General features: G+C 43.9%; 1 protein-coding gene across 1 annotated transcript; it reads right to left on the reverse strand.

The window, feature by feature from the left end:
• Nucleotides 1-251: 251 nt before the first annotated feature.
• LOC133026746 (tyrosine-protein kinase yes-like) lies at nt 252-17,077 on the reverse strand. The gene is made up of 12 exons (XM_061093686.1): nt 16,917-17,077; nt 10,232-10,542; nt 8,997-9,096; nt 8,618-8,716; nt 8,253-8,356; nt 7,547-7,696; nt 6,864-7,019; nt 6,270-6,449; nt 5,000-5,076; nt 4,158-4,311; nt 2,879-3,010; nt 252-1,705 (listed from the first exon to the last, which is right to left on the reverse strand). The coding sequence occupies exons 2-12, from the start codon at nt 10,527-10,529 to the stop codon at nt 1,497-1,499; spliced, it is 1,659 nt and encodes a 552-aa protein (XP_060949669.1). The 5' UTR covers nt 10,530-10,542; nt 16,917-17,077; the 3' UTR covers nt 252-1,496.
• Between the last annotated feature and the right edge of the window lie 6 nt (nt 17,078-17,083).

The following is a 17,083-nucleotide window of genomic DNA, read 5'->3' on the forward strand; positions in this document are numbered from 1 at the left end:
CCCACCTCCCCCTGTCATTGGCTTAAACATTCTTAAATGATGACACATGCACATGTTGCACCCCCCATACAGTCTATGGTTGCACCACAGGTTCAAACAAAGTCTAACAAGCCAAATGAGATATCAACTTTTTATTGTACAAATTCCCCACATCACTCTCCCTCCCTCCCTGATATAATACACAATCTTATTTATTTTTTATTAATATTAATATCAATAATCATAACGATAATATAAAATGAGGATTTTTGTAATATACAAAGCCCTTTTGTACAAGCTCAGTTGTCGTTATTCTATTATAATACTGTCCTGATGAGTAAATACAGGAGCAAAATGCAAAGAGAAAATCACTATATTAATAAAAACCACATCACTGCCGTACAAATAGTTTCTGCAGGACACGTGAAAAGTTCTTCAGCATCACATTGTAGAAAATAAAACGTCTGTTTCCAGCTTATTTGGAGGTTTTGTTTTTTTTGTTGTTTTCATGTTCATCACCAACAAAAAGAAAAAAACAGTTCCGTAGTCGGTGAAATCCTCCAACGTGCTCGGCTGCTTTCACGTGTGAAGGAAAGTCCACGAGTTTCATTATTGTTCAACTTGTTATTTTGCCGTAAATCCCGAACCCGGTGACACATTTTACAGACTGTTCTTATGTAAGCGGGTCCCTGTGGTCGTCACAGCGAGATTATACAACAACAAAAAGTGTGTCTGCATGATGATGATGATGATGATGATGATGATGATGCTGATGATGATGATGATGATGATGATGATGCTGATGGACATTTAAGGGAAAAACTTCAAATGAAGCTATAAAAAGCATGTCCACATGATATGATCAACTCTTAAGGGAACAGACATTATAAAAATTAAAATAGTAAAAGCCCAGAGAGGATAGAAGGAGTCCGTCTTTCTCTGGGCATTAAAATAAAAAAGAATAAAAAAAGGAAATTGCACAGTAATGAATGACATATAGATAAAGTTCAGCTGTGTGGAATTGACTTTTTAAATAATCGCTGTCAAATGGTCTGTGATAATGACCATCAGCTCCCCGGAGAGCTTCTCATACATACGATCCCCGTCAATAATTAATCGACTTAATGCCTCGTGAACTAATCCACCACAGGGGCTGTAATTTGGAGGAAAATGGAGTTAAAAAAAACCTGAAAGCCGCATTACTCTCAATAATATGTTTTTTTTATGAGGCATTATCACAGCTTATTTCACAGCGACACAAAACTGTATTCATGAGCTGCGTATATATGTAAAACAAAGCTGATGGAGATGTTTGTCCATTTTATACACGATGAATAAATCTGCATGGAAAAGACTCGAGTACCACGGCTGAAAACAAAACAATATGAAAAATGTTTGGGGCGCAGGATTTCAGAAAGAAGGGGAAGGTGGAGCAGTGGAGTAGTGGTTGGTGCGACTGATCCTTCCAGTCGACTTCCTTTCAGAGTCAGCAGTGTGCGCTCCCGTCTCCTTCCAGGCTATAGGTTCTCCCCCGGCTGATACAGTGGCTCCGTGGCGGTGAAGTAATCCTCCAGGAACGACTGCAGGTACTCGAACGTGGGCCGCTCGTCCGGGTCCTTCTTCCAGCAGACCTTCATCAGCTCGTGCAGCGACTCGGGGCAGCCCTGGGGGCACGGCATGCGGTAGCCCCTCTCCACCTGCTCCAGCACCTCCCGGTTCACCATACCTGAGGGGGGGGGACGGGGACGTTGGAACATTTTAAATTGATAGAATATGTTTTCCAGAGTGCACAAATAAAATCCTCACTGTCGCAAACACAAAGGCCTTAACACAATCCTTTCTGTCGTCTAAACCCAAAGACATTGAGTTCGCAATGATGTGCAAAAAGATTAAAGTGGAGATTTCCCACATTTAAGAGGCTCAAACCAGTAAAGTGCTGTTTTTTGTTTGGCTCAATTGTTATCTGCTATCCTGCTGAGAGATAGATGAGAAGATTAACACCAATCTCTGAAGACTAAATATGAAGCTATAGACCAGGGGAGGTTAGCTTAGCTTAGCATAATGACTGGAAACAGAGGGAAACAGCTAGCCTGGCTCTTTCCAGTGGTGCAGCACAAATGTACAAAACCATAGACTGAATATAAAGATGGACGACATGTTCCCGAAAGTGAATTGTAGTTTCTACAGTTATGTTTTAATTTGATTAAACAAACTAAACATATTATTATAATACAACAAATATAATGTACAAATGATTGCGCTTTAGAGATACTAATGGAACCATGTCTATCTGTTTCCCCCCTTATATCATGTATTTATGCTAATTCTTTATACCATATTCCTTTAATCAATTACGCAAATTGTTGTCATTACTTGCTGCCAGTGGACTAATCTACTAATGGTCTCAGATACGGAGTGGAGCTGTGTGGAAGGAGTGCAGAACACTGCAGGCACGGCTGCCCGGGGCCGAGTCAGTCTGGCAGATGGTTATAAAAAAAAGAGTGGTGTTCAATCTCCTGATCGTTCCCCCGACAGATGGTCTCATCTAATCTCAAAGTGTGTGTGTGTGTGTTTGTGTGTGTGTGTGTGAGGGTATTAGTGTGTGTGTGTGTGAGGGTATTAGTGTGTGTGTGTGTGTGTGTGTGTGTGTGTGTGTGGATGTCAGTGTTACCCCTGCAGAGGCATAAACAACCAGCGCAGACAATGTCAGTGAGCTTTCCTTCATCCTCTGACATTAACAAACACGCAAGCTTGACGTCTGCTGACGGACTGAAACCAGATAACGACGGCTGTGACTCACACTCTGATGCCGTGATTTCCCGGCACAAGTATCATTTTGTGTGTGTGTGTGTGTGTGTGTGTGTGTGTGTGTGTGTGTTTGTGTAAGTGTGTTTTTTACCTGGGTAGGGAACTCTGCCTTTGGTGACAAGCTCGGTGAGTAAGATGCCGAAGGACCAGACATCTGACTTGATGGTGAAGCGTCCGTACAGCGCAGCCTCAGGGGCCGTCCATTTAATAGGAAATTTGGCTCCTGTGTGTGTGTGGGGGGGGGGAGAGGAAAAAGGTCAGGTGATCCCCCACTAGAGGGCGCATGTGCTCACTTCTGGTTTAATTAAGAGGAAACCACAAAGGCCGCATGAGCCGCAGCTGCATGATGAAGAGTTTCACTGATGAGTCCATCATTCTGGTTTGTACCCACTTCACAGAAAAGTCTTAATGGATCTAAAGCAACAACTTTTACAATTTAATTTAATTAATGAGCTATAAAACCTGCTCTACTTCAAGAGGCTTTTCTGCCACAGCCTTTCTTATTCTGGTATAAGCAGTAGTTTTATGTTCACCTCTTTATGATTCCAACTTATGTCGCAGGGACATTATTTATAAAAAAGAAAACGTTTAAGTCACATTTTCAAATTCAACTTTTCAAACACCAGAATTTGTTTTCCTGCCACCAGGAAGTCAATTTCAGCCGAACATTGTGTTGCTATGGAAACCCCATCTGAGTTGTTGGAGTAAATACTGACAGACATTTAATTTACTCTCCCTGCGTCTTTGTTGGGATCATAAATAATCTTTATGGAGCAGCTGCTGAGTGACTGAGGCGAACACGCCGAGCTAAGATGGAAAACATGTTCAACTTTATTTTAATAATAATATTCAGAATATCTGGATACAAATCTGGACTTATTTTGAATGTTTTTGGGCGTGTTTACAGTCGATTCGGAAAACTTGGTCTGAATTGGTGTTTTGAGGATAGTTTTTGGAGGCATGTTTACAAAGCTCTGCAGCTACACACGTGAGTTTGCTTTGAGAGGTGATTTAGTGCTGTTGAAATAAACCTGAATCAAAATGAAAGAAGAAGAATTGATAACAGACTCAAAATTTCAAAGCATGAGCACAGAAAACCCAAATTACCAACATGTGCAGATAACACAGAGTGAGAGATTGGCGAAGCAGCCCTTTAAGCAGCGGACAGTTCGCCCAGCGTGTGAAAAGCGCAACTAATGACAGGAATCAGGAGCATCTGGTTTCCTCCATTAACCTTAATACACCATGAGAGGAGACAGCAGGGAATCGTCCTCGCTGTGAGGTCGCCGCTCGGTCCATCTCTACCTTGACACCTCGTTCACCCGTCACTCTGTGTGAGTGTGTGAGTGTGTGAGTGTGTGAGTACCAACCTTGCCGTGCTGTGTACTCGTTGTCCTCTATCAACCTGGCCAGGCCGAAGTCGGCGATCTTGCACGCCAGGTTGTCGCCCACGAGGATGTTGGCGGCGCGCAGGTCCCTGTGGATGTAGTTCATCCTCTCGATGAAAGCCATGCCGTCAGCGATCTAAGAGCAAACAGTTAGACAGCGTTTCACGACCAAATCATTTTTAGCTTCTCACACTCTGAACATCAAGCCCTCCTTTTTCCCCCCAGACATTAAAAGAAGCGTAAAAGTCAAAGAACGAACACAAACTGGGCCAAATCCGGGAGAGGAACACATGCTCGCCTGAGGCTATTGTTCTTTTTTTAAAACCTGAGGCTTAAAATAGAACTCTAAACTTAACAGAGTGAATGAACTCCACACAAATTGAACACTTGTGAAACCAAACTGTGGTTGTATGACTCAATCAGTGCAGTTCAGTCTATCTTATATGAGGTACGACCACTCAAATCTAATCACTTCCTCTTTGAGCTCAAGTGACAACTGGCCAAAATGTGAAGTAATTCCCCGGAGGCGTTCCTGAGTCGTTCCAAAGTGACCTTGACTTAAGACCAACAAATTCTAAACAATTCATCTTTGAGTGCAAGTGAACATTTGTACCAAATCTGAAGAAATTCCCTCAAGGCGTTCCTGAGATATCATATTCACAAGGCAAAACATTTGCTTTCTGAGGTCACAGCGACCCGTTTGAAACTCCTCTCAAGGTGTTCTTGAGATATTTTGTCACATCAAGAATCCGATGGACGGATTGATGGACAACGTGTTGCCGGCGTGGAAGCCAAAAAATTTAGGTATGTTTTGATCGTCTCACCTTTGCAGCCATGTCCACCAACAGGACGAGCTTCAGGAATTTTCCATCACCCTCTTTGAGGAAGTCGAGCAAGCTTCCTGTGAAAACGGGAAAAGAGAGAAGTCATAAATGCGACTGACCCATGATGAGGAGTGAACTGTGAGTGAGCTGCATATCAATATACTGCGATATGAAATGTTAAGTATTTCAATATTTCCCTGGATCCTTATCACACCTGCTTAGGGTGTTGAACTGAATATTAAATTGAGCTTGACTTTGATTCATAGTCAATATTTCAATCAATATTTCTCATTCAGTGTGGAAAATATTTTTCTGTACAAACAGTGGAGGATATGTATAAAAAACAGAACAGCAGTTGCTCTGTGAGCTCACAACATAGAATGGATCAACAAAGTGCAGGCACTTAGACATACATTCTCTCTCTCTCACACACGCAGACTCATATGTCATAGAGTTAACATCTACACACACATAAATCTAATTACTCATAAAACCCTGAAGAAGAGAAAAGCACGCATTGCAGCTGAAGACATTCCTCCCACATGAAAACTACTGCTGCAGTTTTCAATTAACCATCGCGGATTCAGGCCTCGAGGAACCACAGGGGACTTTCAGGGACCTTCAATCCGTGCAGCATATTAATTAAAAACGTCCATCAAATTTAAATTTTTTGCCTTTAGGAGATGAGCAGGCACGTATCTTACGTCACTGCTGAGAGATCCACGGGTTCAGTTGCTTGATGTTGTTATGCCTTTCTTTAAAAATAGACCTCACCAGTTTCATGTGAAGCTGCTTCTCCAGAGGGGCTGTCATGTGACAACGCAAATGTCCGAGTCAGTTGCTTCGAATTTTCTCCTGTCAGCCCCCTGGTGAAATGTCAAAGTGAGCCCACGTGCGATTACAGCGAGAGTGTGTCACAGCGGGCAAGTGGACGTGTTGACGACGTTTCTAACAATCCAAATATCCCAGGATGAAAAAAAGAGATGGAAAGAAAAACTAGATTTGATTATCAAAGTGCCTCCCCTCCCCCGAATGTGAAATCTTCATGCTGCTGCGAACCCAAGAATCTCCCGCCTCGTTTTTCAAATGCGAAAGACAAATTCCGGAAATAGTCCAGAACCAAACTCCCATTGGTTCACGTTTGAAAACAGCTTAACAAGGAAACGTTTAGATTATCTCCAGGAAAAGAGATTCTTAGAAAACAACTATTCAAATAAACCAGTCTGCAGCTTCTTTTTTGATTGGATTTCTTTCAGGCATGCATGTTCACCTTTGGCCATGTACTCCGTGACGATGTAGATGGGCTCCTCCGACACCACGGCGTAGAGAGGCACCAGCTTGTCGTGGCGGAGCTTCTTCATGATCTGAGCTTCTTGGAGGAAGGCCTCGGGCGACATGGTTCCCGTCTTCAGCGTCTTTATGGCCACCTTGGTGGTGCCATTCCACGTGCCTGCAGCAGGAAGAGGAAAGAGCCCACAGATCACCGGGGTAATCAGCGTTGTTAATGGTCTGGGAGCGACACAATATCATCAATTAGCTCTTGTAATTGCACAGACGTGTGCTGCCATGTGCGAACGTCTCGTAAAAAAAAACATCCCTGGGATGAGTCAGTTCAACGGGGGACAGATACATTTGGCTGCAGCTGAGACGATGGCCGGAGATAAACAGAGGAAGCCGCTGCAGGAAGTGGACAATTCTCCAGTTCGGACAAAAATAGATAGGATAAATATAAGCTGTGAATGTTTGTTTGATTCATGCACACGGCGTCTGATTCTGTGTTTGCCCTACATCTTAACACCAGTGGATAATAAAATAAATCTATGATGTTAGGAAAGCACTTTGTGAACATGTGTCTCGTTCTTACCCATCCAGACCTCTCCGAAGCAGCCCTGGCCCAGTTTGAGCTCCAGCCGTAGGGACTCCCGGGGAATCTCCCAGGCGTCTTTCGCCAGCCCCTGCGTCTGAGGCTTGACCGTGGGGCAGACCGTGGTCAGCTTGTGGCAGAGCCCGTCGGCGTGCTCTGTGACGAAGTGAGACACACAGATGAAAAACGTTACATTACACCCAGCGGCAACACACACACACATATACACACACACCCACGAGCCTCTGAACCAGCGTTTCAAAGCCGGTCCCTTTTTCATGCTGGATTCATTCCGTTTGATGTTGATGCATGTCGACGCCCTTACACTAACTGTGATGAAAAATAAATGAGATTAAGTTTTAAACACAACCAAACCCTCTCCAGAGCCACTCTGAAATGAAGTGGGATCACAGCGATTTAACCTCAAAGCTCCCCAGGCCAAAGGCGGGAGGTGGGAGGCTGAAAATCGTAAACGCATCATCAATTGTTATTAAAATGAAAAGCTTTTCATCTCCCTTGGTGACACTCTGGGGCGCCATTGTTGGAAGCGCAGGAAGCTGCATGGTGTGACTGTGGGTAATTTCCAGGACAATTCCTGGAGGTGCGATGAAAGACTGTGATTAATAATGAATGAGAGAAGAGAGGAAATCGAGCGTGAGCGAGAAGCTCTGCACTCCACGTACCTGTGTAGTGTTTGACAAGCTTCTGCAGCGTGTCAAACTGTGCCCGTGTGGTGATGTAGTATCCCCCGTTGTCCAGCTTGCGGATCTTGTAGTGTTTTACGTTGTCTCCTTTGGCTTCGTCCCAGTCTCGTATAGAGAGAGAATAAGCGCCTGGGGGAGAGAAGAGAAATGTCCTTTATCCTCTAAACACCAGTGTCAGTGATTCAACTGTGCTGCATTAAGCCTGGACGTTTAGAGTAAACAGCAAATTCCCAAGTTTCTTTTATTTATATCATGTATTTGATTAAGAAACATGGGAGTATCTCATCTGACCCAGAGTGGTTGTTTGATTTGGTTGGTTGCAGCTACAGTTTAAACATAGCAACGTCAGCTTGTATAAGTTGTACACTATGGATAAGCCGTAGCTGTTCTAGCACAATTCCAAGTTTTCTTTGCAAGATATTGTGTATTTAACAAAAAAGTATGAGCGAACCTCGTCTGTTACCCAGTGGTTGGTTGATTAGACTGGTTTGACTGATTGGTTGGAGCCGTAGTCCCCTTCCTTATTTAGATCTAGTACACGCTGTGCAACCTTTGATTATTAATCGAAGAAACAGACGTGTTCGTGTCCATCTCAGCCTCGCAGAGCTCTGACTACTAACAGGCTAACGTCAGGACTTGTACTTCAGGATGAGAGAAAACAACTTAACAAAGGAGGAGTCGTCACCTTTAGTAGTTTCACTTTCTCGTACCAGGAAAGTTCCTCTATGGTTCCCTGTGTTCAGCAGCAGCCTCTCGGCGTCTTTGCGTCCCATTTTGCCAAAATACCACCTGGAAAAATACACGAGAGAAAAGCAGTTGTGGACTGAGGAGCTTTCTGTTGAGAATCAGTGACACATTAACTAACTGTCCTGGCGGAGAGCATCGAAATCACATTACGAGGCTTCTCCCAGGCTGTGAAGCTGTTAACGTCGGGGCCGTGTGCTCTGATGCAAGCCATGTGAGATGAGATCATGCCAGTGCCATTAGTCTGCCGGTGCACTGGCCGTAAATGGAGTAACAAGGTTATAAGAAGCGGCAACAAGGTCTTACTCTTCAGCCTGGATGGAGTCGGCGGGGGCCACATAATTGCTCGGGATGTAGCCGTTCTTCCCCGTGTTGATGGAGCGAGCTTCCCACCAGTCTCCCTCTCTGCAGGACAACGACAGAGGAAGGATGAACGACTCTACGTGTAACAATCAACCAACGTCTGGTACTTACATAACAACTTTCACGGGTGATACAACGGATAAACATCGGTAAATGGTGGTTAACAGTTAATATTTTACGCTTGAGCCACGTGTAAAATGATACGCACTTTATACACCTTTGTGGATTAAGGAAGTGGTTTGAACTGTTACTGTGTTATATAAATGTTCAAACCCCAACTCTCTTTTCAGCTTTTTTATTTGTCCACGAGAGAGATTCTTACGTGTTGTTGATGATCTGGAAGCGATCTCCCTTTTTGAACGTGAGATCATCGGACGTTCTGGCTTCGTAGTCGTACAAGGCCACAAAGAACGTGACGCCACCTGAAAACCACAAGGACACGGATGAAGAAAACAAGTGCACACACGCATTAGCCGACAATGATGCAGGTAGAGCAGCAGGCTTGTTTGCCTGTGAGCCTGTTTAAAGACCAATTTGAGAACATAAATCTGTCTCGCCGAGGTCTGAGAGCTGATAGTGTATCGATTTTCTCCAGCTCTTGTTTTATTACGTAAGTGCGTCTCCGGCGAGGAAATACGACTCTGACTCAGACTCTGCAAAGACTGGCAATGACAAAGAGAAGACAGGATCGTCTCCCTCACTTTCATAATCTAAATCCTATCAGGTGAATTGAAGTATAAAGTGACTTAATTGCACTAAAGCTCAAATTAAACACAACAATACATAATAAATCACAGTGTAAATCGACTAATCTCTCTGTCCCGGCTCGTTCTGCCGACAGATGACAGTCATATACCCACCACTGACAACAGTGCTGTCAACACTGATCCAATTATCTCCTGCAGAAAGCAAATACCATGGCAGTGCCACCTTCACTCCTCCACCCCTGAGAGCAGATAATCCATCGTGGAGGAGGATTACAGTTTAAATCCCACCTAAACAGGAGGGTTCAATCCGGGTCTGATCAGGATCGCTGTAAACTGCTCAGACACGTTGATCACCGCTGATAGCAGCTCCTGTGTTGGAGCCGGCAGAAATAACAACCACTGTGGCATTAGCCGCGACGTCCACATGTCGGATCAACAAACGGGCGTTCGGTGTGTTTGCATTTAACTGATTTAACACTAATCATTTAACTTAATGCCGAATAATGTTTCAGCATATTGTGATGATTTATGATTTTTAATTTGAATTTCCTGCCCTTCAGGAGGCCATTGATTCCCATTCATTCACTGTAAAGACTAAAGTAGAAATTAAGTAAAGCTGCAGTTTACATCCACGTTGTTATCAGTTCATCCTTAAGTCCAAGTGGACATTTGTACCGGATGTAATGAAATTCTCTCAAGGTGCTTCTAATGCATCACTTTCACAAGAGTGACCCGGATGTGAGGTCACAAGTACCTTGACCTTTGACCTCCACAGCCAAATCAGTTCATGTTTGTGCCAAATTTGAAGAAATTGATTGGAGCAGTTCCATTTAAAAGAAGCACTACTCACTGGGAACACCACCAGAGAAGGAATTGGACACAGGGCCAGAGAAGGAAGACGACATCCCCCCGAAGGGAGTGATGGCAGCGGAGGATCCACCAAACGGCGTGAGGGTGTGGTTAAAATTCGCAGCCCCGGAGCCAGATGTGGATGTGGGAGGCTGATTCTGCTGCAGCTGGGTGGGATCTGGCCCGTAGTGACCTATGTGAGGCGTGGTGGCAGCGGTGTTGGGGTCCGACACCAGAGAATTGTCCGGCTGGTATTTCATCACGGGTCCTTTGTCCTCTTTGCTTTTAACGCAGCCCATCGTCTTGCCCTTCCTTGACAGAGGGAACACAAAGCCCTGGATTTTAATGCAAGCAGATTGAAGGAGATAAAAACAGCATCCCACTCATCCCTCGCCTTTATGATGCAAAGTGAAGTGACAGGCCAAGGGAGGCGCAGGATTAATGACTGCAACATAAGGCTCTGGAGCATGAGTCATGAAATGAAAATTTAATGATATTATCATGTGAATCACTTTGTTGTTGTTGTTGCGAGCGGTAAGACTGTAAGCCATGTGCTAACTGGGACATATGGGTAAAGGCTAAAGCCGCTTTCAGTCTCTCACCAGTCAAACGTGGCCATGTAGATTAAATTGTGCACATGTTTTGAAGTATGTTGAAAAAGCTGATTATCTGTTTACATTGTCACAATCTGTTAAACCTTTGTTCTATAAAGAGATTTCTTAATTCTTACATACAAGCGTCAGGTTAAAGCCAATCTGAGGCTATTCTACCGTGACATGGAGAAGAAAAGGAAGTCTCTCCGGTTCAGTGCTGTGTACCACATCTTTTGCCTCATTGTAAATCAAACATCCCTTTTTAGGCCCCCCCTTCATGGGCCTACTAGGCATAGGTCCAGTGGTTAAAGGGGTCAGGGGGCCACAGGCTTTCTAAAATAATCACACAAAGACTAAAAACAACCATAAACTCGCTCAAAACTGTTAAAATACTCAACATAACTGCAGTAATAAATAATACAACTATAAAACAATAACAGAATGTCCAAACAGATGCAAATTGACCAAAAGATCCAAAAAAAGAGACTCAAAACAACTACGAACAGACACAAAAAGACTACAAACACTATGGCTGCATTGTTTGCTGTAGTTTGCATTTTAGGTGGCTTAGGGGCCTTTTATGTGTCTGCACCCAGGGGCCCAGTGTCCCATAACACATCCAGATCACAGCTTTTAAGATTTAAAACACAGTCTTTCCTTCATCTGCGTGGTCGTCATTTCTCTCCTCTAACACGAGTTCGCTGGAGTCGCTGAGGCATTCCGCTGTGAGGTGAAAGTCTGGAAAATGTGGAGACAATCAGACGCGCTCGTGAAGACGTCTGAGCCCAACTAGATCAGAATGGTCTCATTCATTAAAATCAGCCGGGACTCCAGGAAGTTGGACTCGGTTAATTGCCGCTGACAAATGACAAGATTTGTGTGTTTTTCATTCAGAGGAGAGAAGATGTTGAAACGAGCCCAAACTCGGTGCTACCGAGCAGCATCGTGGCACAGCTGGTGACAGGCGTGACAAAGGCGGCCGCTACAGGGTTACAATCACACATCGCTGGAGCTGCTGGAGCTGTAATACATCTTCCACTGATTTTGGAACAGCGGCCTTGATGTTGGAGGTGGGAGGGGAGAGAGAGGGGGGCGTATTCGAGAGTTCATCGAGTTCTCCCGCGGAACTGCCAAGGAAATCAAGGGAATGAGGGCAAACCACAGAGGCTTTCCAAAGATTCAGAACACTTTGCTCAAATAAAACGGTGCAAGCGGTCGAGCTGCAGGTTGCAGCTCGTGCCGGGCACTGGTCGTTTACTCGAAGCCATTTTATGAGGTGATCCGTCACTGAAGATGTGTCAAAATAAAACAGATTTCTTTAAAAATTGCTCCAAAGGAACTCGCCAGTAAATCCAATGTCAGACGTTAGATGTGGAGCCAATGTTTTTGAGAATGTTGGAAAGAAGGGGGAGAAAAAGACGGCCTCGCTCAGCAGCCTGGTCAACGCTGGCTGGCTCGCGTTTCATCATCAGACAGATGAGAGTCTGGCTCGTCGGGTCAGCAGTGAACTTACCACACCATAAAACGCTGGCCGCTGTCCCAGGAATACTTGCACTTTCAACTGAAGACGATTTTCCCGTCCAAAACTGAGACATCAGGCATTTCTTGAAAGTGACCTCACTCTTCTAAAATGATCATAAATGCAAAAACACTGAGTTGAAATCATGGAGCTAACACGCAAATCTACAATGGTGAGCACTACAGTATATTGATGTTAGCAATTAGCCCAAACCACACTGCCACGGGATTAAAGTGCCTAACTGATGATTATATTTTGTTTTGTGTGTAAGATGTTAAAAAGTGACATTTAATTATTTTGTCATTTACTGTAGTAGACACATGCTGATGTTCCCTGTCTACCCACAATAAAAATACATATGATACATGGTCCACTATCCTCACCGAGGGCTGAGCTATAATCAAGAACTACAGCAAAGATTAAATACATTTTCTCTGATTAAATTAAAATGATACTTTTTATACCAATAAATCCAGCGTGATAAGTGAAGCACCGCAGAGCAAAAATAATAAATCAGATAAAATCTCCACCAGTGGCATAAAGAAAAAGATTTAGGTCGACTTCACATAAGAGTAAGAAACAAAAAGAGACAGCAGGTTGGTTGAATGAGGGGTGGGGGGTGGTGGGGCGGGGAGTGGTGATGATGAGGCAGACATGCCAGCTTAAACTACTGGGAGGATTTGCAGAATTTAAGAGGATAATAACAGAGAGCAAATAAAAAGAGGGGCGACCATCAGGACCTGGAGCTGTAACGTGGTGGACCTCGGACTCCAGCCGCACAGCGTGAAGTGACCTTCATGTGAAAAGCACAAACACTAGATCAGCTGTCGAGGACCCTTGGCGGAGATGAGACACTGATGACTGGCTTTGTCCTGAGCCTCTGAATCAGCTCAGCTAGCCGTCTATCGACACCGTGTTGGTTTAATCAGCCCAACATCACAAAATGACACCATGGGCTTCGTCCACAGAGCAGATGAGATGCAGAAGTGAGAAAGCATCAACCCAGGGAGACGTGAAAATCACATCAGGGCCACGACTGCACTGAATCCATAATGTTTAAGCGTCTCTCTACAAGATCATTCCTGAACAACACACGGCACCAGAAGGAAAAATCGGCCGTCGCTTGCTATTTATAGCAACTTATTGTAATGGCTGACAACATCCCATCCACTGCCCCGAGGAAGACGACGTGACCTACAACGGCACGGAAACACCAGAGAGCTCCCAGCTACAAGAGCGAGAGCTATGCAGACACAATGAGGGAGGAAGGTGAAGGGTTGAGAGGAGGAAGTTTACAGACACACAAAACACAAACACACACACGTACAGTATACAGAAGCTCCGTCCTGAATCCAATTTGGGTCGACGCGGTGCTGCTGTCTGCAGATATACAGACGAAATGAGGACAAGGCGACTTGTCAATCACAGCTTTTTAAATTGGTGCAGACTGAAATGATCCGCTGAAGGCAAATGTTTTCCATTTTTCAACCAGCTCGACTGTGAAATCTTAAAAAACAAAGAGGTGCATTGATTCTCTCTGTGTGTGGGACTTATTTATTCATGGCAACTGAAATAAAGACCTTGAAAATCATTTCTCTCCCTTTGTTTTTTTACGAGCCACAGACTTTATCCTAGTTTAGTATTCCTCTTCCAGTGAGGTCAGGCTGCTCTGTATGCTACTGTAGAACTGATAGGTGGTGGGGGTTCAGGGCCTTGCTCAAGGACACTTCAGCAGGGCAGCTACGTCCTGACACCTGCTTGAAACACGATAACCAGGCTGAGGAGTATTCTAGAAAAGGTGTCTAACCTAACCTGGCATGAACCCTCAACTTGGGGTTGGGATGTGCTCCTCACACTCAAACATTAAAGCTGCTTTCAGACATGCACTGAATTCCATAGGATCTCTAGACATTCTCCGGAGGGCCTGTGTGTGAGAAGGCCTCCAGTCCTTCGACCGACTTTCTCCCCTGGTAAATACTCCGCAGGGAGTCCGGAGGATCGATGTGAGAACCCAGCAGGAGATCCTCCAGGATTCACAGAGTGGAGGGGGGGTGATGTCGTTTCTAACAAGCGACAGACGCAAAAATGACTTTTATAAATATCTCAGGATGAAAAAGCGTGTTTGAAAGGCAAACACCAGAGAAAGTCCGGACCCAATTCAGCGGACATCCTCCGAAATGAATTATTAACACTGATGGAATCAAACAGGTAAAGTTCCTGTGCAAGATGCAAACTAAAGAGAACTATCGGTCGCTGGTATCTTGTTCATAATTTGCAATCTGACTGATGTATTTCACAACATCCTTATTTTAGATGTGAGGCTGTAAAGTGTACTTAAAAAAAAGCATAGCCTGCATTATAAATGAACTGAGCCAATTATTCTAAAATATATATTCGGTCTTTTTAGCATCTCGCTGGATCAAACAGACGCCGCTCCCCTGAGGTTGAGATGATCTAGACTCTAATGAAGTTGACATTTGGCTAAGAGTCAGACAGCCGAGCTGAGGGATACCACGGCGGCGGAGTCGCTCCATCCGTCAGCCAGCGGTCGAAGCGAAAACCCTGGCCAGCGTCTCGTTGGACAGCTGCTGGACGGGGGAGGGCCTCCGGAGCTTTACTGGGCTTCAGATCAGCAACAGACGCTGCCTTCCACAATCCACCGCATTCCTCTGATGCCAAAGAGTTAAAAACTGGGGTGTGGAGTAACGTCATTCCACGAGACGGATGTGAAGCCTCAACGTGTCAGGAGAAAACGTCCATAAATGAGATTTACACAGCTCCGGGTGTAGAGTCCTGCTGCAAGAGCACTCTCATGTAGACGATGGCAAGACGAGACTTGTAAAGTTTGATTTGAGAAATAGTAAACACAGCCTGGAGGTGTTCTTTGGGAAATGAACGCAGAGACGTGAAAGCTCTTGACTGTTTTTATTGGAGGGAAAGAAGCCTCGTCCCTCAGCTCTCTTTACCAGCGTCAGCCTAGAGGGAAAAGCTCTGTCGGATTTTCAACTTAATATGATTCCACTAATTTTTTACTAAACTTGACAAGATGGTGTGTATTAAAATCTTTTCACTGAACCTCGGTGAACAGCGTTTGGTTGTGAGTTATTGTGCTGCCAGACTTCACAGGGTTTTCGGGTGCAAGCGACTCTTTTGAAAGCCTGAACACTAGCACCTGAGCGATGGCCGAACGTGAGCTATTTTGGGAATCGGAGTGTGTCTGCGATCAGCCATTTGTCAAGTGGGCCGAGTGTTTGAAGTGTCAACATGTAACAGAGTGACCGTGTAAAAGGACTGGCAGGTTTTCTGTGGCAAGAAATCTAATTCATCTAAAATGTGAGATTATTTGGAGACTCTGCAGCAGTTTGTGGGAGTTGGAGTCAAGTCAATGAAATAGAACCTAGATGGATGAATAGATAGATAGATAGATAGATAGATAGATAGATAGATAGATAGATAGATAGATAGATAGATAGATAGATAGATAGATAGATAGATAGATAGATAGATAGATAGATAGATAGATAAATATATGGATAGATAGATAGATAATAGATAGATAGATGGATGAATAGATAGATGGATGGATGGATGGATGGATGGATGGATGGATGGATGGATGGATACATACATACATACATAGATAGATAGATAGATAGATAGATAGATAGATAGATAGATAGATAGATAGATAGATAGATAGATAGATAGATAGATAGATAGATAGATAGATAGATAGATAGATAGATAGAAAGAAAGATAGATAGATAGATAGATAGATAGATAGATAGATAGATAGATAGATAGATAGATAGATAGATAGATAGATAGATAGATAGATAGATAGATAGATAGATAGTTAGATGCAGATGAGTCCCTAGTACTGCCTTCAAAGTGGAACAACAGTAAAATAATAATAAATCATCACAAACACAAACTGTGAATCATTAGTTTCATCAGTGAGTTTGAGTTCAGTCAAACTGACAGCATCACAGAGAAGGATCTGAACCTCCTCCTCTTCCTCCCCACCATCATCCTCCTCTTCCTCCTGACACAAATACTCTGAATCAGCATGAGTCAAACACAGACTTAGATATTTGACATGATGCCTCCTCTGCTGTCTGGGCCTCATTTCAGTCAACTGCACTTTCAAATACAACACAGTATTTGTAAAGGGTTTTATTATATAGAAAAGAGGAAGGTAATAACATTTAGATCTATTTATTTGCAGGAATTTTAACTTTAAACATTTTCTTTTCCAACAAACCACTTAATATCAGCAATTAAACATGTTTAATGAATGTAATAGTACCATACTGTAATGCACTAGTGGTATAATGACCTTGTCCTATTTCTAAGTATTTAAATGATATCATGGCTACACTCATATTCCACAGGGACCCTGAGCACATGCTGTCTTCTCTCTCACATTTCTTTGTAACCTTTAGACACACTGGATTTTGAATGTGAGTGAGGTTTATGTCACAGTGAGACAGATTCTTGTCTTTGTTGCTGACAGGTCAGACGGGCCCATCCTTATCTGACAAAGACCTGCATAATAATCTGAGATCTTTTACCTTCACAGGATCCGCGTCCTTCTCTCCTCCTTCCCTCCTCGAGTCAGATCCTGGTGAAATAACGGAGATCTGAGTTATTCCAGCAGGGACGGAGCCGCCTTCATCCTCACTTCGTGCATCCGGCGGCGGAGGAGGAGGAGGAGGAGGAGGTTGCTGTGTGCTCGCTG

Source organism: Limanda limanda, chromosome 20 (genome assembly GCF_963576545.1).
Source record: "Limanda limanda chromosome 20, fLimLim1.1, whole genome shotgun sequence".
Taxonomy (NCBI): domain Eukaryota; kingdom Metazoa; phylum Chordata; class Actinopteri; order Pleuronectiformes; family Pleuronectidae; genus Limanda; species Limanda limanda.

Coding starts and splice junctions, on each gene's coding strand:
- LOC133026746 (XM_061093686.1), bottom strand. CDS start 10,529: ATGGGCTGCGTTAAAAGCAAAGAGGACAAAGGACCCGTGATGAAATAC. Junction 3,011..4,157: donor CGAGTACACAGCACGGCAAG/GTTGGTACTCAC, acceptor ACACACACACAG/GAGCCAAATTTCCTATTAAA. Junction 1,706..2,878: donor AGGCAGAGTTCCCTACCCAG/GTAAAAAACACA, acceptor CCCCCCCCTCAG/GTATGGTGAACCGGGAGGTG.